Source organism: Taudactylus pleione, unplaced genomic scaffold, assembly GCF_031769625.1.
Source record: "Taudactylus pleione unplaced genomic scaffold, aTauple2 ptg000054l, whole genome shotgun sequence".
Taxonomy (NCBI): Eukaryota; Metazoa; Chordata; class Amphibia; order Anura; family Myobatrachidae; genus Taudactylus; species Taudactylus pleione.
Genome location: NW_028284456.1, coordinates 3,757,582 through 3,779,829, shown reverse-complemented (window position 1 = coordinate 3,779,829; position 22,248 = coordinate 3,757,582). Strand labels below are relative to the sequence as shown.

The 22,248-nt window shown below is 42.7% G+C and overlaps 1 protein-coding gene across 3 annotated transcripts in view; it reads left to right on the top strand.

Annotated features, from left to right (window-relative positions):
• Positions 1-4,955, top strand: part of MLH1 (mutL homolog 1) — a 119,912-nt gene extending 114,957 nt beyond the window's left edge. The window contains exon 19 of one of the 3 annotated variants that reach the window (XM_088464232.1): positions 543-4,955. In XM_088464232.1, the coding sequence (XP_088320358.1) occupies positions 543-710 (168 nt within the window). In that variant the 3' untranslated portion in view covers positions 711-4,955. The remainder of the gene's footprint in view (positions 1-542) is intronic. The other 2 variants (XM_088464227.1, XM_088464223.1) reach the window with 2 other exon arrangements.
• Positions 4,956-22,248: the final 17,293 nt, after the last annotated feature.

The following is a 22,248-nucleotide window of genomic DNA, read 5'->3' as shown; positions in this document are numbered from 1 at the left end:
AGGCTGGTGGTGGTTCCATAATGGTGTATGATGTGTTCACGTGGCATGAGTTTGGACCTCTGGTCCATCTGAACGCGTCTTTGACCGGGTAACCGCTATATTGCTTTGCTTGATGACCAGTTGCAGCCCTTCATGGACTTCATGTACCCCCACAACGTTTCAGCAGGATAATGCACTGTGTCAGAATTGGTTCGAGGAGCATTCAAGAGAGTTCCAACGAATAGTGTAGTGACCACAGTCGCCGAACATGAACCCAATCGAGCATTTATGGGACGAAGTGGAGAGGTCCATTCGCACACTAAAATCTGCACCTACAAATATCATTGAGCTGTGGAAAGCTATCCAGATGGTATGGGTCAACATCTCTCCAGAAATCTTCTGTCCACTTGTGGAATCGATGCCACATCCAGTTGCTGTACTTCAGTGGGCTAGAGGGGGTCCCACACTATACTAAGCATCTATCTTATGACTTTTGGCAATTCAGTGTATAAATGTTTAAAATTTGAATTCTGTATACATGACCTAATGCTTATTATCCACAGGACAAGGACCCAGAGCTAGACTCTCCTTCCTGGCGATGGACAACCGAACACATTTTATATAAAGCTTTTAAGACGCACCTGTTACCACCCAAACCTTTTGCAGAAGATGGGAGTATCTTGCAGCTGGCAAACCTCCCAGACCTGTATAAGGTGTTTGAAAGATGCTAGCACTTGTAGTGATGACTTCAAAAGCATTGACCTTAGTGCACTATTTTTCTCTATTTGCTGCATATTCTTTATTCATTTTTGTAATTAGAATATAGTTTGTTTATGTAAGATCAAATAAGTCATGGGAAATTATATTCATTTTCCCTGAGTAAGGGAGGAACATTTACTTTTAGGAACCTGTTTATCACTTGAATAGTTTTTCACTGTTACTAGTGAGGATGCTTGCTATTGGTAGGTAATATATCATTAAAACATTTTACACAATTCTGGAAATTTGGATAAGTTTGTAAAACTTTTCTAGAGGGCTGTCTCTTTTGTAGCAGATAATTAAATAATATAAAGATGGTAATAGCAACTGTGCCACTTGCAGGTTATATCTGTGCACTACTTCACATACTTTATTAAGAAAGAGTCCTTAAAACAAAATGCCATTTATTTATATACACTGTATCATAATAAATAATGGTCCCACCAGAAGTTCTGGAAATACATGTCCTAGCATTTCAGATAATAACTTTTTGGCTCTGCAGTGGTTATTAAAACTAAAACGGTAATGAATATTCTAATATAGAAAAATAAAAACAGTATCCATGTGTGGATAATTGTGTAGTGGCTTTTATGGTTTGTGTCTAGCTGGTCTCTAAGGCTACCACTTTACCAGGGTGGTTAGGAAGAGCCCTATGATAATTCCATGGTGTTGGCTGCCCCAGAATCATGGCATGCAGCCCTTGCTGTGGAATAGGTCCTACACAGAGCCAGCCCTGACCAATTTGGTGCTGTAAGAGATTTTAGCTGGTGCCCCCAGTTCATATGAATATGCCACAGATTGATGCCCCTATCTTCCCACTGGCAGCTGGTATGGACATCCTCAGTTGTGTATATTTTGCATATAGTGAAGTGGTGTAAAGATACATCATGATGATGACACCAACAGCATTATCTAACTTCTTCTGATTGGCTGTCAGTATATTAACTAGGTAAACCGATCCCGGGATTTAGGGCAAAAAACGGCGGATTTCAATCCCGGGATTGAGATTTTTTTCAATTCCGAAATTGAATAAATGAGCTGGGATTGGCTTCCCTAATAGTTATCCTTCAGGTTGCGGCCATTTATTTGAATCACTTATTATTAAAGTTGGACTACAGCAGTAAAGAGTTTTCTGTTTGATTTGTAAAGCTGTGAACAATTGGTATCTGTATTTCATTACATTTGTATATAGAAAATGTGTGTAGTTTTTATTAATAACACTGTAATGACACTATTCTCTCGTGTAAATTGCTATTGTCTATTTGCTAGCTCTGTATGCAGCATATGTGTAAGCATTTTACGCATGAAATGCCGCCGGATGTTAGCCCAGCGGATGTTACAACGAAACCGGAAAGCAGAAAAGCAGGACCCCGACTAAGGTAAGTTTCTAACTATCCCTAACCCTCTCTTCTCTCCCCCCCCCTAACCCCCCCCCCCCCCTCCTTCCCGCAGCCTACACCAAACCCTCTTGGGGTGCCTAACCTCCCCTTGGGGGTGCCTATTTCTCCCTAGCCTAACCCTAAGTCCCCGCTAGCTGCCCCTAACCCTTAAACAACCCCCGCTCCCCTGTGGCTGACTGCGCCCGGCTTACCTTCGTACAGTATGCCGGGCGACTGGCTCCCGGCGTAGGTATAATGACAGGCATCGATTGTATGTAGACCTCAGAGACAGGATTGTCTCAAGTACAAATCTGGGGAAGGGTACAGAAAAATATCTGCTGCTTTGAATGTCCCAATGAGCACAGTGGCCTCCATCATCCGTAAATGGAGGAAGTTCGGAACCACCAGGATTTCCTAGAGTTGGCCGGCCGTCTAACCTGAGCGATCGGGAGAGAAGGGCCCTAGTCTGGGAGGCGACCAAGAACCCGATGGTCACTCTGTCAGAGCTACAGCATTCCTCTCTGGAGAGAGAACCTTCCAGAAGGACAACCATCGCTGCAGCAATCCACCAATCTGGCCTGTATGGTAGAGTGGCCAGACGGAAACCACTCCTTCGTAAAAAGCACATGGCAGCCCGCCTGGAGCTTGCCAAAATGCACCTGAAGGACCCTCAGACCATGAGAGACAAAGAGTGAATGCCAGGCATTATGTTTAGAGAAAACCAGGCAATGCTCATCACCAGGCCAATACCATCCCTACAGTGAAGCATGGTGGTGGCAGCTTCATGCTGTGGGGATGTTTTTCAGCGGCAGGAACTTGGAGACTAGTCAGGATTGAGGGAAAGATGAATGCAGCAATGTACAGAGACATCCTGGATGAAAACCTGCTCCAGAGCGCTCTTGACCTCAGACGGTGGCAACTGTTCATCTTTCAGCAGGGCAACGACCCTAAGCCAAGGTATCAAAGGAGTGGCTTCAGGACAACTCTGTGAATGTCCTTGAGTGGCCCAGCCAGAGCCCAGACTTGAATCCGATTGAACATCTCTGGAGATATCTGAAAATGGCTGGGCACCGATGCTACCCATCCAACCTGATGGAGCTTGAGAGGTGCTGCAAAGAGGAATGGGTGAAAATGCCCAAAGATAGGTGTGCCAAGCTTGTGGCATCATATTCAAAAAGACTTGAGGCTGTAATTGCTGCCAAAGGTGCATCACCAAAGTATTGAGCAAAGGCTTTGAATATTTATGTACATGTAATTTCTTAGTTTTTCTTTTGAACTAAATTTGCAAAAATCTGAAAAAATCTTTTTACACATTGTCATTATGGAGTATTGTGTGTTGAATTTTGAGGACAAAAATGAATTCATTAAATTTTGGAATAAGGCTGTAACATAACAAAATGTGGAAAAAGTGAAGCGCTGTGAATACTTTCCGGATGCACTGTATATATGTGCAACCACAAGCACATTGACTCTCTGCTGTTAATGTGATCATTTCTGGATATTGTTTCTACTGTGATTTAATATATTAGCGACAGGTTCTCTTTGGTATCATTTGTTACTTTGTTGCTGTAGCGTATTGTATCATGAAATACTGCTCTCTGAAATCATACAGGACCTGATGTCTTAATGCAAATTTAAGTCCTCATTTCTTGCTGGTTATGATCTGTAATTTACCTCTTTTTTTTTTGCAGTTTTAGGAAATTGATAAACCATCGATGAACCTAGTAACAGTGACTAGATATAGGATATACATAATCATGGGTGACCACTGTACAGACTAACGGGTCCCATTTACAAAAAGAGAAATCCATATCTCTAGAGAAAATGGATGTTTTAGATAGGGCTACCGCCATGATATAGCCTGTACCATGTACTATGCCCCCTCTCCCACCTGGATCGTTCCTCCGGGAGACCCCGAAGGTGAGAATTTAAATGTTGGCAAGTATGATTCAATGTGAGCTGCAGCTACAAAGTATTTACTTATAAAAGTCCATCTATATACTGTATATATTAAAAAAAAAAAATTCTACCCACTGGAAGATGAATTGGGGAGACCAGCCAGGGCAGCCATAACTCCAAAAGAGAGCTGGGAGGACCAGCTATTTATACTCGGCACTGCCATACCTAAAAATGGAACATCTATTATAATAACTCATCAGCACCACTGTACAGATTAACTGGTACAATTTACTAAAAAAAGAAAATCCCTATCTCCAGAGAAAATGGGTGTTTTATATTTGGCTATGGCCATGCTATAGTCTGTATTTAAGGATCCAGGTGGTACCAGCCAGTCAGTATCAGCGGGCAGCTGATTACCATGCAATAGCTTTTTTATATTGTTGCTCTTATTTTGAAAATACTGTAGATTTCAGCATGAAATCTTTATATACACATACAGTACATGTAAACTTTCTATTACCAGAAATCACATATATGTTAATGTAAGAGTTTTACTTTAAAGGATGAGTTAATCATATGGTGTACAATTATAGTAATAACATGCACCTGTCACATACCCACATTGGATGATACCTCCAGCCAGATTGCATCACTGCTTTCAATGGCTGGGAAGCAGCGAAGAGCATATGACCCATATAGGGTGTGACATGATTGAGTGCATACTTGCCTACTTGATGACTCGCCCCTCTGCTCATTGCTCAAATTGTGGCATGGGACAGTCCTGCAGAGATGTGATTCACGGTACCATGTATCCCACCCCTGCACCTCCCACCTGGATCGCTGGAGGTGAGAACTCAAATGTTGGAAAGTATGACTCAATGTGAGCCTCAGCTACGGAGTTTTCTGGCAGATCACAATCAGTGATGTTTGGTGGCGATATTTATTGCATTTTAAACCTCAGACACAGGAGGAATTGTGTTTTTTTTTAATAAACAAAACAAAAGTTGGTCCTATTCTAATGTTGACGTTTCTCCTGGGACCTTTTAATACACAGTGTTAGAGGATGAGGAAACACCAATTAATATGTGAGGGCTGCTTATTACCACTTACTAATTGTTTCTACTTTGCATCATGTAGGACACAAAAAATGCAGAAAAAAAAAGTTACTGTTAGTAACCTTACAGAAGACAAGATCCCTCGGCTGAGGGTTTCACACTGCAAGTTACTGTCACTATCTGAACGGAAGGAAACAACCCACTATACAGAAACTAGATAATTACCACACCCAGGGGCGCAACTAGGTAGGGGGGCTGGAGGTGCACGTGCACCGGGTGTGCCACTGCACCCGCCACCAGTGTCGTCCAGCTCGACCCCGCAGGAAGGCTCCAATCCGGACGCCCGCTGAGATGTTATTACCAGTGGGCGCCCCGCTCCTTCCCTGCAGCCCCACGTTAGCTGGTGGCTGGAGTTCTCTCCTGAATTCCAGCTCTCTCCACGGGCACTATGGGAGAGACGTCATGACGTGTCTCCCATATTTCCGAGGAGCAGCCGGGTGGACCGAACGGCGGGTGACGCAGGAGCGGGGTTTAAGATAGGTTTTGTTTTTTTGTGTAAGCGGCATTATCAGATGGGCACTACTACAGGGGAATTACTTTAGGAGCACTGCTGAAGGGGGTATTACTATAGGGGCACTGCTGCATGGGGAATTATGGGGGAATTACCAGGGGGCGCCAAATTACTGTCTTGCCCCGGAGGACAAAAATCCTAGTAACCCCCTGCCACACCTATACCTCGGCTGAGGGTTTCACACTGCCTGTTACTGTCACTATCTGAAAGGAAGGAAACCACCCACTATACAGAAAGCAGATAATTACCACACCGATCCCTTGGCTGAGGGTTTCGCATTGCTAGTTACTGTCACTATCTGAACAGAAAGAGACAAGAGACAAATACAGCAGATAATTACCACACCAATGCGGTCCTCAAACCAAGTACAATCCGGACATAAGTTGCCTCTGGCCAGCCCCCCGGCAGCTGGTCAAGCGAGACTCACTAACCGCATTGTGTTACCACTTCTTTGAAGGAAGTAGAATCTCAACAGTAAGTTCTCCTTTCATTTCTAATCCTGTGCACTGGGATTGCAATCAACCTACTGTGGACCAGGTCCTTGAACGCTTTTGGCAGAGGAAAGTACAAACCGCGCATTCATGCAACAGACTCCTAGGTACAGAGAGAGGGAGTGCTAGCAGGAAAAACAAGAAAAATGAAATGAAGAAATATATATAATAAAAATATACACCCAAAGTTCTTGTATATGATACACATTTAATATCTTACTTAAGTTATCACTGTTATTATTATTATGATTGATTTTTTTAGGCGCCCTTTGATTTCTCTTTAGTATGACATCTATGTGTCATACCTGTTCTTACTATGGGGCATATCCAATTACCCGCGGGACTTCTCCCGCGAGTAATTGAGGCTTGAAAGTCCCGCAACGCGGGGTTAAGCTTCAATAAAATAGCTTTTTCCTCGCGCCGTTAAATCGGCTCTCGCGCAGGAACACACTGTTTCCGCGAGAATGCGGAAACATTGTGTTATTGCCTCTCGCGCGAGGCCGCTTCACGCAGATTTTACCTCGCAGCTACATGAGGTGCGAGATAAAGCCCAACAGCAATCCCCGCTAATTGAATTCCGACCAGCGCGATAATTAGCCGTGGGGTAAACCCCGTGGCTAATTGGATATTCCCCTGAGTGTCACTAAAAATTGCAATGTCATTAAGTATGCAATGTCCCGGAACTACTCTAGTAAATGGTCTACTAATTGTTGTAAGGTATATTGAGGTAATTGTATCTATGGGATAGAGTACGCTCCCACTTGACATATGTATAATGCATTTCTCAGTATTGTCGCCTTTAAATAAATTCTGTCTATTCGGCCTTCAAAATTAAAAAGGTGATTTTATTAGGATAAAACAGGATAATAAATTTGACATAAAACATTCTTCAATATACATACAAAATAGGATTTCATGAAGGTGCAAATAGCAAAGTAAAGTGCACAATAGTGGGTCCCCCTGAAGATTACCGTTTGAGGTGGGTGGTGTGAGTGACCATACGATGTAGTCCTGATGTAATAGGTTGGTAATACTTCACACCACCGCGCTTTAGCCTGAGTAATCCGGCAAATAGTCTCTGACAGGGGGTTTTCCGTAGATAGCATAGGCACTATCGTATTTTTATGTCGAATTTATTATCCTGTTTTATCCTAATAAAATCACCTTTTTAATTTTGAAGGCCGAATAGACCTCATTTACTTAAAGGTGACAATACTGAGAAATTCATTATACATATGTCAAGTGGGAGCGCACTCTATGCCATAGATACAATTGCCTGAATATATGAATTTTTCGGTTATGGTGTATAACCCTACTTCTATGGGAAAGTAAGCTGCACTCTACTTGTTCACTGTGCTTTTTTCTTCTCCCTAAGTGATTTAATAGATGTTGTAAGGTGGCTGAAAAGTTCTTCATGCCTCTTAGCCAAGAACTAACAAACCCCAATGAGAGTGATAAATACCGTACATTCACAGGTACCTTCTTTCAAGGATTTTTACCCACAGTCCTTCCTCAGATCTAGAATGGTCATGTAATGGACCCCTGTCAGTAGGCCAAGAGTCATCAATACAGAGCATGGGGTAAACATTACTGAAAGATTGTTCCGTTGGCAATAATCTACACAAAAATTGGCAGGCTCACCTTCTTTTGTCCATGAATACATCTGGTGAGAGAGCTATGGGATAGACGATATGAAGCAGCCAAGGGGTCATTCAACTAACTATGGCTGCACCCATTTGCGGGTGGGTCTAGCATGTAAGATGCACCCACTCACAAGAGCATGGCATAGCACCCAGAAGCTGGGACTAAAGTAGTCACTACTGTATTAGGGTGGCAGGACAGTCCCCATAATAGCTGCATTTTTAGAAGAATGTATTTAGATGCTAAAATGCAACACACAAAAATCAAAGTGCTACACCTTTATTTTGTACATCTCATGTAAATAACACAAACAAAATCTATTTTCTGTCATAGAGATAGATAAATGAAGGACTTAATTTTGACATATCAGGTCATCTTAAACACACACATTCTGCAGCACATATCCTAACCCACTGCTCCTTCCTCACTATCTGCCCCACCACTTTAGAATGTAAGCTCTCATGCGCAGGGCCCTCGTCCCTCACGTGCTTCTCCTATCCCTACTTATAATTTCATTTACTCCTAACTCCCCAATTGGCACCTAACACATGGTTGCTGAGGCCCTGCTGCTTGTGTTATGCAGCTAAGCTATGTTTATAAACCTTGTTCTTGTCCTGCATTACTATTAACTGTTTTTCTTGTGTGCTCATTTATGTACTCTGTAAGGTGCTGCGGAACCTTTGTGGTGCCATATAAATAAAGGATAATATTAATAACTACTGCCGCAGTCTCCAGAACCACTTCCAGTACTTCATTCGAGACCTGTTGGATGGTTCAACATGGTGGTGGTCGAGTGCTATGTAACCAGGTGGAAAAAATGGCCCACAGTTTTGGAAGTTTAAAATGGTCCCTTGGCATTAGTTGGTTCAAAGGGCCTCACAATGAACAGCAGTTCATGGAGGTCATCCTGGAGCAGAATCCAACAGCGTCTGTGCCCATTCCTCTAACAGGAAGCAGCCGGTTCATGCTGGTGAGGAGGAGTAAAATACTACATACAAAAAGCACAAATTCATATAAATTTCATATCTGTGAGCATACAGGAAGTAATTAGCAGCAGAATATCAGATGTAGAAAATCTTGCCAATTTACTCAGTTTTAAATCAGTGGATGACTACAAACTACATATAAATAGATATATGAGGAGATACTATACAAGCAGCTTTAAAAAAAATAAATTGGCGAAAAATACCACAAATACATAAAAAAAATAGTATTGTACTGAAGTTGCCAGTTCATTTGTGTCCGGAATCAAATACAGACTGTTGTACTTGCTGCATCTGTAATTCGGGACTTTCAGTTCTATATTTATCTTTGGAGGCGCATTTGGAAATATAATTTACTACATGACAAGCTCTATGCAGTGTTATAATTATTGGACATTGTTACAGTTGCAATTAAGGTCAATGACCATCCTATAATTCTGCAGAATGCATGTTTATTTTTAAACTGACACATATACTTATATATATTATTTGTGTTTTTGTCTGTATAAACTTTGAGATTTACACAATAATAGTATATATTCTATTACTGAGTTTTGTGCTAATGAAGTTTGCTATGTTTTTCTTTTATATCGCTTTTGATGGTGTTTTCTAATTATGCGGTTTTAATAATTATGGCCTTGAAATCAATTCAAGTGGCAAGCGAATTCTGGATATTATTTGGACTAGTCTGGTTTATATTTAATACTAAGGTTATTATGCCTACATTCATATATATGACACCTGGTATAAAGTTCCAGGTCTGGATGATGAGGATTACAGGACTTTTAGGGCTGTATGTTATCTCAGTAAGAGTATGTGACCTCTAAGTAAACATGATTTAGGTTCATGCACTAAAATCATAACAAAACGTGAATTGCACAACTCAGTGAAGATATGGGCACAGTACAACAGACCAAAATAGCTTTTATAGTGCAGTTTAGAATTGAAAACAAATGTCTTGTCACAGTTCTATATCTCACATTGTCATTATTTAATTCTTGTTGGATAAAAAAAACTAGGGAGTCTAGAAGAAGGAATGACTCTGGAAGGTTGTGCCATAGTAGTCTCTCGTATTGTACTAATGAAGCTGAACAGTATTTCTGGGCTGGAGATTTGAAGATTACCTTGTGGAAGCATGAATCTGCTATAGCCACTCTTCATAATAAACTGGAGGGCCTAGAAAATAGAAATAGACAGAATAATATAATAATCATTGTCATTCCTGAAGCTGTTAAACCTAGAAATCTTATGCATACTGTTTTGGTTTGGTTTCCTTCAGCACTTCATCTCAACTCTATAAAGGGACCTTATCCTGTGATAATGCGATTAAGCTGACAATGTTAAAATACTGGAAGCTTACTGTAAACAGCTCTGGTCCCACCTATCAAGGGTAGAAAATGCTACTGTTCTGGGAATTTTCTTTTTTTTTTTTTTTTTTATAAACTCTTTTTATTGAGCAAATCACAAAGAAAACAGTACATTCCAATATTCAAAAAAATAAGGTGCAGCACATAACATAGTTTTATAATGGAAACTACTATTTCAGAACAATAATATAATCTAATAGAAGATTTTCTCGTTATAAGAAAATAAAGAAAATAGATGCAAGAAAAAAACTTGCAGCAACGGCGTGGCAAACCGTTTAAGAATAGAGGAAAGAAAGAGAGAAAAGGAGAAGAAAGACAAAGGAGAGTAAAAGAAAAAGAGGATGGGTGGACTCCGTATGGAGTCACTCTTTTACAATCTAAACATAATAAAGAAAAAAATATAAAAGGAAAATTTAGTTGTTAAATGGGGAAGTAACATTCTGGTATGTCAGCCAAGGGGACCAGATTTTATCAAAGGTTTTGGATGTATTACGTAATAAAGCTGTCATGTATTCCATCTTGTATATATACCAGATACGTGATAATATTGCCTGCATTGGAGAGGGGTAAGGATTTTTCCAGTCCGCTGCAATTTGACAAGTCATAGCAGATACTATGTGTCGGAATAACCTATTCTGAGACCGGGACAGAGAAGGCAGACTCAAGGGAAGTAGAAAATGCTGAGGGTCATAGGGAATCGTAATCTCAAAAAGGTGCGAGAGGAGATCAATAACCTCCTGCCAAATACTAGCTAATTTGGGACAAGACCACCAGATGTGTAAAAAGCTGCCCTCTCCACCGCAACCCCTCCAGCATCTATCTGAAGCATCGGGAAACATTACTTGCAGCCGCGATGGAACATAATACCATCGGTAAAGCAGTTTATAAATATTTTCCTTAATTTTTACGCAAATAGAACTGGTGGCAGCGTTGTCCCAGATCTCTGTCCAATCCTCAGCATCTATAGAGTGTCCCAAATCTCGTTCCCACGCTAACTCATGAGGGTCCCGATTGGAGCTTACTTCCCCTAGTAAGGAGTAAATAGTAGAAATAAGACCTCTAGTGGGGGGTCGTCTCCAACATAAGGACTCAAAAGAAGTCAAAGATCTGCTAATCAGAGTCGAGCTAATTTTGGAATGGAAGTGTCTAATTTGTAGGAACCTAAAAAATTCTTTGGATGGAACTGCCACTCTATCCCGGATTTCAGAAAATTGGGGAAAATTAATATCTATAGTAATATCATTCACATAATAAATATTGCTCGATGACCAGGCTGTAAAAGATGATTTGCATAGTCCAGGAGGAAAAATTGGATTATGAAGTAGTGGTATCAAAGGGGACGGGGCTGGAGCTAACTTAAAACATCTATTGGCTAAATCCCAAACTGCTAAAGAGCGAGAGATTACTGGGTGAGAAGAAACCGTCCGGGGGCGATGAATCTTAGATAGCCACAAGAGGGAGGATACAGTGGCCAGTCCCAGCTCCTCGGCCTCAATAGCCACCCAGACCTTCCCTGCAGAGAAGTTACACCACTGAGCACAATGAGAGAGCTGCGCAGCGTAATAATATTTTTTAAACTCGGGAATACCCAGCCCCCCACCCCTAGAAGGCCGCTGAAGCAACTTTAGTCTAATCCTCGGGCGTTTCCGGTTCCATATGAAAGGTTTGGTACTGGAGGAATTTGAAAACGTATGGAGGGATGTAGATCGGAAGGGTCTGAAATAAATACAAGAGCCGAGAGAGAACGCTCATCTTAACTGAATGTATTCTACCTATCCAAGAAATAAAATAGTTGGACCAGTCATGCAGATCAGACTTAATACAATCTAGAAGGCGGGGAAAATTTGCCTGAAACAGCTGATGATGGTGATAAGTTAAGAAAACACCAAGATATTTAATCTTTTTTTTATACCAGGTACAAGGAAGCAAGGCCTCTAAGGTTTGCTTTAGGGTAACAGGGATATAGAAATCAAGAACTTCAGTCTTGGTGACATTAATTTTATAACCCGAATGTTGGGAATATGAATTTATTTCCTCTAAAAGTGAATTTAGGGATTGGGCTGGGTCAGTGAGAGAAACTAAAATATCGTCGGCATATAATGATATTTTATATTCAGAGGGGCCCGTGGATATTCCCGAGATAGCTCTATTACACCGGATCCTTGCCGCCAAGGGTTCCATAATAAGAGCAAATATTAAGGGAGAGAGGGGACAACCCTGCCGAGTACCGTTAGTGATCCCAAAACTGGCGGAGTAGACACCATTAACCGAAACTCGTGCTGTGGGGGAACGGTAAAGTGCTGCAACGCCATCTAAAAATTTGCCGGAAAAACCCATTTTGTCTAGGACAGCAAATATGAAGGGCCAGGAAATGCGGTCGAAGGCCTTCTCCGCGTCTAGAGCTAAAATCAGAGAAGGAAGTTTCCTTTTATGAATAGAGTGTATCAGGTCAATGGCCCATCTAGTGTTGTCCGATGCCTGACGTCCAGGTATAAACCCGACCTGATCCGGATGTATCAAATAAGAGAGCAAAGGAGCTAACCGAGTCGCTAAGATTTTAGCATAAATTTTCAGGTCGACGTTTAATAATGAAATCGGTCTATAGTTAATACAATGAGTAGGATCACGATCAGGTTTAGGAATCACTACAATGTCGGCCCGAGTTGTATCAGGAGCAAAAGAAGCACCCTCCAAAATGTCATTAAATAGAGATGTAAGATGTGGGGCAAGTTCCTTTGTAAACAGTTTATAATATTGGGCTGTAAACCCATCAGGGCCTGGGGCAGCAGAGGAACGTATTGATCTAATAGCAGCTATTGTTTCTTCATCTGAGATACGGTCATTGAGAATAGATAGTTGATTTCTGAGAGCCTGGGTAGGGAAGTAGAGGACAAATATGAGCGCACCCCCTCGGCTCCAGCAGAAGTGGGATAGGAAGAATCTGATAAATTATAAAGGGAACTATAAAAGGTTCGAAAGTCCTCAGCCATAACTTCAGGATCATAGGTAAAAGAACCAGAAGACGGAGAGTGTCATTTGTCTATCGCACCTAATGCTTGTCTGCGACGCAGTTTATTGGCTAATAAAGAATCGATTTTGTCAGATTTGTCATAAAAGCGTTGACGAAGTTTTTGCAAAATAAGCGCAGCACGGTGAGACAGAAGGGCATTAAGCTGACCTCGTAGTTTCTCAATTTGGGTTAGCACGGAGGCGCTAGGGGATGTTTTATGTTGAATCAATAGTACTGAGATTTGTGACTCAAGGGACTGAATTTCTTGTGCAGCCGCTTTCCTAACCACTGAGGTTTTAGAAATGAGAAAACCCCGTATAGTAGCCTTATGGGCTTCCCAGAGGACACTAGAGGTAATATCAGGAGAGGTATTCTCAAAGTAGCGGGTCATTGCTAATTTTATTTATAGCAGAGCGGGGGGATGTTGTAAAAGGGAGTCATCAAGACGCCAGTTACGCTTTCCACGAGGAGAGCGATGTACATCTAAAAGAATATAAACACCTGCATGGTCTGTCCATGTAAAGGGGGAAATACCAGCTTCCGTAACTAGGGAGGTAATAGTGGAGGAAATGTGGATCATATCTATCCTGGAATAATGTTGGTGTGGAGCTGAAAAATGAGTATAGTCCTTGCTGTGAGGATGTTTAAGACGCCAGGTATCACAAAGGCCATAATGTTTAAGGGAAGCCAGGAGAGTACGAGAAGCCCTAGGAAGAGACATCCCAGAGGAGTTTGAAGGTGGGTTCGATCTGTCTAACAGGGGGTCAATAATGGTGTTGAAATCCCCACACAGAATAATATGGCCCTGCGCAACTCTGCTAATACGCCTGAACAAAGAATTGGGTCTGGTCTTGATTAGGAGCGTACACTGACACCAGAGTGAAAATCTCAGTACGGAGAGTACCGATCACTATAAGAAATCGACCCTCTGGGTCTGTCACAGTTTTAATGTGCACAAAAGGGATATTACGCCTAATTAAAATGGCTACCCCACGTTTTTTACAATTCGCTGAAGCAAAGAAGGTCTGGGCAAACCACCTACCTCGGAGCTGAGAGTGCGGGCCCGTAAGATGCGTCTCTTGCAAAAATGCAACATCGGCTTTCTCCCTCCTACAAGCCCCCATGAGAATGGTACGTTTCTTAGGAGAATTAAGTCCGTTTACATTAATGGATAACAATTTAAAAGACATGGAAGAAAATATAAAGAAGTGCTACAGACATAACACACACGTATAATAAATCAAAAAATTTGGTCCAAATAGAGCCACCCTTAGGGACAGAAAGAGAAAAAAAGGGGAAGAAAAACAAGAGAGCCACAGAGAAAAAAAGGCACACACAAAAAAAGAAAGAAACAGAGAACCCATTTGGGTAACAACCCTGGTAAATTGGGTCCAAAGCAAGGACCGCAATAATATCAATCAACATAACATTAATCAAAAATATTAAAGGGAGCATGGGGGGTAGTGAAAGGACCATCCAATAGAATCAGGACTGCCTGGACCCTTAAATATAAGATCAGCTATAACCAAATCATAAACCTATGTCAATATATAGGGAAAGAAAAAAAAAAAAGGGAGGGGGGGGAGGGAGTAGAATGGGAAGGACAAGGGGAAGAAAGAAACATTATCTAAACATCGTAATATTCATACACATAATAACTACGTTTGTCGCAGAGAACCAAGAGGGCAGGACTTTTCCTCCCAGCAAACTTCAAAAAAAACATTGTAGGGAGCTCAAACCCTATTATAAAAAGAATATACACCAGGGAGTGACGAAACAGTTCAAGTGGGGTCACAGTCCTTAGTATGGTGTCGGGACACCCTGGTCCAGTCCGGTGAAGGAGGTTGGGAGCGTTGAGGTTTGGAAGAGGGAGCAGCAGTTACCGGATCTGAAGTCGGCGTCGGAAGAAGATTAAGCTTGGCTAATAAATCTTGACCTTGAGTAAGGGTCTTGACACTATGCAGTGTTGTTTGCTGAAACCTGAAGCATAAAGGGGAATCCCCAGCGATATCGGATTTGATGCTGCCGTAGAATCTTAGTGACTGGCTGAAGATCCCGCCGCTTCTGAATAGTAGAGGGAGCCAGGTCCTGGAAGATTTGTAACTGCATATCTTGGAATGGTATCACTGGAGAGTCTCGAGTAGCTAACAAGATCCACTCCTTTGAACGAAAATAGTGCAGGCGAACTATGACGTCTCTAGGAGGTTGAGTAGGAGAGGGCTTCGCTCGGAGTGCTCTATGGGCTCTATCACACAAACAATCTTCAATTGTAAGAGCTGGGACTAAGTGTTGAAAAAAGTCCTTTAGAAATGATGGTAAGGAGGGACCAAGGACTGATTCTGCTATATCACGGATACGTAAATTGTTGCGACGAGATCGATTCTCTTGGTCCTCTTGTCTTTCTTTGAGTGTCTCCACCTCGTCATGAAGTCTAGAGAGTTCTTTATCAAGACGGATTTGGGAACGGCATAAGTCGTCCGATTTAGATTCCAGCGCATCTGTTCTGTTGCCAAGGGATGTCAGTTCTGATTTAAAGTCCGTTATAGCTTTTGACAGTTCTTGCTTGAAAGCAGTCTGAACTCCCTCCAACAAACCAGTCATAACCGCCTGAATTTGAGGATCAATACCAGCTTCGGATGAGCATGGGGAGGAGGGGGATTCTGGGGGTAGTGACGAACTCTGAGAACCCTTGGATTTAGATCCGAAGAAATTCGTAGAGGATGGTGGAGGTTTCTTACCTCTCTGCGACATAGTGATATAATAGTAATAAAAATTAAAGAGAACTATGGTATGAAAAGTGAGACACAGGGCTCTGCAAGAATAATCCAGGCAAGTTGGGTGACAATATTAAATGAACATCTTTAACTCCAGAGATGCACCATCCAGGAGAATCTTAACCTCAGACAAAAGAGTGTGGGAGGCTGACAGAAAATATAATAGCAAATTGAGGTACACTGATTGTGGATGCAATTGGATTTTGATGTAATTATCACAAAAGACCACAGGAGGGAGCCAGCGTAGAGTAGTTGGCAAATGTCTACCAGCACAAAAAATAAAAAATGTCAGGGCAAGAGCAAGCTAGATAGCTGAGTTGGATTAAACCTGTTAGGCTACAGAAAATGAGCTGGGTATATACAGGTAGTTATGCGGCAGCTCCAAACAAAGGCATATATACACTTTCCTTACAATATATGTGGAGCACAGCACAACACCAGCAAAAATAGACTCAGTGTTTATTGGGTACAAAGAAGAGAAACACTGCAGAGTAGCAGCTATATGGCAGGAGCTGATCTGCAGGCTTGATCCTGCAGGGGTTAAAGCTTTAGCTCATAGGAGGGCAGCCTTTTAGCGGCTGAAATATAGAAGAGGGGCCAGGGAGCCACCTGCACTGTGGATGCACCCAGGCTGCGTCTGTACAGCCAGGGATATATGACAGGGCAGAGCAGAGCTGTGTACTTAGCTTCTGGGGCGGGCACCGGCTCCCTCACCGCCTCCAGGCTGAGCAGGGGATTTCAAGATGGCGGCGGGCGCTCCCTTTCTGCTGACTCCAGCCAGCGCCAGACGCCCATACAGGTCCAGATGGAGGGCAAACGGATGGGTCCCTCTGGATGCCTCCGCAGCCGCGTCAACCCAGGGGATCTCAACAGAGGAAAGTCGCGATTCCGGCGGACCCGCGATCCGCCACGGAAATTTAGGTCCTGGCTTCAAGGGGGAAAAATAGGCCACAGCCTGCAGGAAGGTAGGAGACCTTCCCCGGCTCCATAGCTCTACCCCCGCGATGTCTACTGAAGCTGGGCTGTGACAGGGAGCTCGCAGGGGACACTGAGGCCAAGTTCAGCCAGGCAAAGGAGGTATTTTAATGCCTCTCTGCCGGGAGCCCCTAGCATGCACGGCTTTCCTAGAAGGCTGTCAAGCCACGCCCCTTGTTCTGGGAATTTTCATACCAAGTTGCAATGAAATGAATGGAATTCTCACCAGTTTTTTTTACTTAGATTTACTTTATTATATCCAGCGCAAAGTTGAGACTCTTTCATGATGGAAAACCATTTTATGTGGATTCCCCGCACAGTGGCTAACACTTATTTGTAATCGCAGCAACAAGAATCATATTGTGAAGTTGGTGTTGATGACAAACTTTAGTTTGATTTTCCAGTAGTATAGTTATACATGTTAGCTTAGCATTTTGCTATACTGCATAGTACACGTTTGTGATTTATGGTCCATGATGAGACCCATGGATATTTCTACATATCCAGATTTTAATTTTTTTTGTCTACATATTTTCCACAACCCGGATTGTTGCAGTGATTGGCTTTTAAAATTCCAAAAAGTTAAGTTACCTTTTATTGTTTACTACAGAATACTGTAAAGTGTCTGTGTTCTACTTATGTTTTTGAATATTATCTGCCCCCCCTAAAACCTCCTCACTGGGACAGATCAGGGAATTGCTATGGCTTATGTTAAACATCACTTAAAATTTGTCTTGTGGAATGATACAGATTGTAGATACCAGTTTGTGAAACTCACAATTGATGGAGAAACCTAACAATCTTTTTGTTTTCAGATTTATACACAAAGACTGGGTGGAGGGTTATATTATAATTGATGGTACTTTCAACATCATAGGGGGAGTTCCCTCTTTGAAACAGTGTGTCCCCTCAGTAATTGGCTGCTGATGACCTGACAATGACTATAATAGTACACAAAAAAAAAAGTTTTCCACAGTAGGATCTAATGCCCAGATGTTCCCCATTTAATGCCAAATGAAAATAAAAATGGGTACGCTCATTTAATGCTGTAGGTTTTCTATTTAAAAAAATGTTAGGCCTTGTTGAGCTACCATAATATTCCTAAACATAGTAAGTGTTTAATTCCATATGGTTAAAACAGCAAAAAATAAGAGTTATGGTAGACTTACATTTGTTAATTGTTTTTCTTCGAAGTCTATAGGGTCCACAGGAATTCCATGGGGAAATGTGGTTGGAGTGATCCAGGCACCAAACAGTTAATCTTTCAGCTCCCAGGATGCCTCTGGTCCTCCTCCACACATACCCCACCCCTGGCCACAGGTATTCAGTTTTGTAAACAAGCCCAAGGCAGGAGAAGGAAGAACAATGTACACCAGAAACACTCTTACACAAGATGAGGGAATTTGTGACCGAAAGAAAAAAAATACTAAATGCAGCCAGGTGAGTCAGAGTGGGTGCCCTGTGGAACCTATGGACTTCGAAGAAAAATAGTTAACAAATGTAAGTCTACCATAACTTATTTTCTTCTTCAGGTCCATAGGGATCCACAGGGATACCATGAGGATGTCCTTAAGCAGTTCCCCTAAGGGCGGGGACGCTCCTGAGCAGAAAGGAGAACCTGCCGCCGAAAGGAAGCATCCGGAGAGGTAAAAGTATCAAAGGCGTAGAAGCTAAGAAAAGTGTGGACAGAAGATCACGTGACTGCCTTGCACAATTGTTCAGCAAAGGCACCATGACTTAACATCCACAATGGTCTCACAGACTGGGTTGAATGTGCTGTCACCATGTTTGAAACAGGGAGATCAGCCTGCATGTAAACCTGAAAGATAGTCATATGCAACCATTGAGCCAGTTTGTTAATTAGCTGGCTAGCCTCGTTTGTGAAGACCATATAATACAAAGAGAGTGTCTGATTTTCTAAAAGAGTTTGTACGATCCACATAGCTACAGAGAGCACGAACCACACCCAGGGAGGCATCACCTACAGAAAGGTCTGAAGACTGAAAAGCTGGAACCACAATCTCTTCATTGACATGAAAACGGGACACTACCTTAGGAAGGTAACCCACCTGTCTACGGAGAAAGCTCTGTCCTGGTGAAAAATCAAAAAGGGGGAGCGACAAGAGAGCACTGCAAAATCAGAGACTATGCATGCAGAAGAGATAGCGGGGAGAAAAAGTGGCTTTTCTGTCAACCACTTCAAATCTTACTGAGTCCAGAGGTTCAAATGGAGGAGCGTGTAACCCATTGAGCACTAAAGACAAATCCCACGGTGCCACCGGTGGGACAAAGGGTGGCTGCACTCGGAGAACACCCTGAAAAAAAATTCTAACATCCGGCAGAGAAGCAATCTTTTGCTGGAACCAAACTGCGCAGAAACCTGTACTCTCTGAGTGGCCAGACGGAGACAGAGGACTAACCCAGCCTGGAGAAAAGCAAGTACGCGGGAAACCCTAAAAACCCTAGGGTAATACTTTATGTGGGAACACCATTGACCAAAAGAATGCCAAACTCTGCAATAGATGCGGGCAGAGGAGGGCTTTCATGCCCTAAGCATTGTTTGAATCACAGAGCTGGAGAAACCTTTGGCTCTTAAGATGGAAGACTCAAGAGCCATGTCGTCAAAGACCATAGAGGAATAGGAAATGTGTCTATGGTTAGATTTTGTATGTTGGTGAACCAATGGCGTCTGGGCCAAAGCAGGAGCTACTAATATCACTGTTCCACCTTCCTGCTTGAATTTCCTGAGGACTCTTGGGAGGAGGGAAATCGGAGAAAAGAGAGATGGCAGCTTGAAGTCCCATCTTATTGCCAGTGTGTCCACGAATGCGGCTGAGAGGTCTCTGGTCCTGGACCTGTACCTTGTAACTGTGACGTGAGGCCATGAGGTCTACGTCTAGTAGGCCCTATTTGTTCACCAGGAGTTGAAAAAACCCAGGGTGGAGAGCCCACTCTCCGGTGTGTATGTCCTGATGACTTAGGAAGTCAGCTTCCCAGTTGGAGAATCCTGGGATGAATATTGCAGAGATGGCAAAAATGGACATTTTTCGTCAAAAGACGTAGAAAACGGCAAACAGGCGAAAATGGAGAAAATAAATATGGAGAAAAGTTTTCTGCATCCCAGACCAGGAGAAAAAAAAAAGCAAGATCCCTATTTTTGGCTAAAAATGTGGGGATTTCTTTCAGAACCCTTTGGACACCCCCCTAATGATAAATTACCACAAACATTTTTCGCATACTTTGGTGAAAAACGACAAGCAATTTTTGGGTGAAAAAAAAATTGTTGAAGACAATGTTGACTTAGAATTAAGTATGTCTGGTCACATAACTAAACAGTGACCTTTGTCCTTTCTTAGGTACTTTCTGTCAAAAACACCTTATGTAATGTCTGACCACCTCATAATGTCTGACCATTATCTAATGCCTGATACATTCATAAAATCACTGCACACAACATGGCTTTCAGCAACCATTTTCCGTACCCTCATTACAATGAGCATCCACAGTAGCAGGGACCTCCCACTTAGTACCTTCAGCAGGTGGGAAAGGATACAAAGATGCTAATCTTTTTGTAACATGGAACCGTTTATCCAGGTAAAGTGAGTTTATTCATAAGTTCAGTGAGCTGCTCAGGCTTAGGAAACTCACCTAAGTCTAGGAGCTGGTTCATCCTGTATATTTAGGATTGATTTGATCACCCTCACCAAAGAAGGGACATCCACTGTAGAAGGATGGTCCTCTCCTGAGATAAATCCTGGAGAAGAACCCGGCGCATCATCTGATTCCTCTGATATGTCTGAATCTACATGCTCAGCAGACTGATAAAATTATATTGTCCGCTTAGGTGCCTTAGTGGATACCGGTCTGTTCGCTTGCAACATTTGTTGAATTGCAGCAGCTGACTGAGCCGTACTCTGACTTGAGTGGGCATACACATCCATCCAGGAAGGATGTACAGGGGGAATAAATATAGCAGGCTGGAACTGCTGTGGGTATCCCATTAAGGGAGGCAGCGTGGGAGTAACCAAACAGTCCACTAGCTGCATCATAACCTGAGACAAGGTGGACACCCAAGATGGCTCCTGTACAGGGGCTGGTAGACTGGACTGGTGAGGTGTTTCTTTAAAACAAACAGCATACAAACCATCCTGTATAATGTCCTGAGGGGACAAGCCCGCCAAACAACTGTTACATGAAACCAGTACCGGGGCCTCAGTTTCCTGTTTACCCTTATTCTTAGACATAATAAAATAAGTACAAATGTGACTGCCTTCACAAATAACAATAAATGTGAAGTACAATTTGAGAAAAAATAAATATATTCCTCACACACCTATAGCCAAGGGTTAAGGAGAAATAGTGATAGTTATATCTGACAGTACAGAAAATAAAGGCAGGAACAGCAGAGCTAGCAAAAGTCACATACATGCATATACAAATATACTTGCTATGGGTCCTGAATCAACTACTCAAAAACACAAGGCTTAGTAGGATTTTGAGCACTGTGTAACCAGGCCTGGGGAGAGGTATACAGGGACCAAAATCTCCTGAGACCAGCAGATTCAGCACAACAATTATAGTGGTCGCTGTGCGTCTCATATACGGAGGAGGGTAGGAGGAGCAACCCATATGCAGGAAAACCTCAGCAGGTTTGGCACCTGGGCTGGGGGAGGTTCTGCTGGGGAGAGCCTACCTCCCCTATGCTGTAACAACCCCCGGGTGCGCTGGCCATATACTGTACATGGCTGCCACCACTGTCCCCGACGCCAGACAGACTTGCCCCGGTGGTCTAGTGGGGAAGCGGATGCAGTGTTCACCCCACTACAGCAACCTCCAGCAGATCTCCAACCACTGGAGGTGTGGACTGCCTCGTAGTTCCCCGCGAATGGGGAACCACCTTTTCTGCGTCCTTGTGTTTCTGGCTGCAGTCCCGGGTTCCAGCATTGCCGCTAGCCAAGCTGCACTGGTGCCTCCAAAATCACCAATCTGATTACTGGAGTTGAGGCGCCGACGGGTATGTGGAGCAGCAGCAAAGGCATCCTTTAGGTCGCCTAGTGCTGCTTACTCTAAAATAAAATAACACAAAATAAAAAGCTTGGGACTGCCTAAGCAGTCCCCCTGTTCATCTAAATCCTGCCGCACCAAACTCAAAACTGAATGCCTGTGACCAGGGGCGGAGTATATGTGGAGGAGGACGAGAGGCATCTGGGAGCTGAAAGCTTAATTGTTTGGTGCCTGGATCACTCCAACCACATTTCCCTATGGTATCCCTGTGGATCCCTATGAACCCAAAATAATCATTTTCAAATGCAGATTATGTTGTGGAAACCTTTGCATAGAATTAGTTTTACTGTTTTCAAAAAGA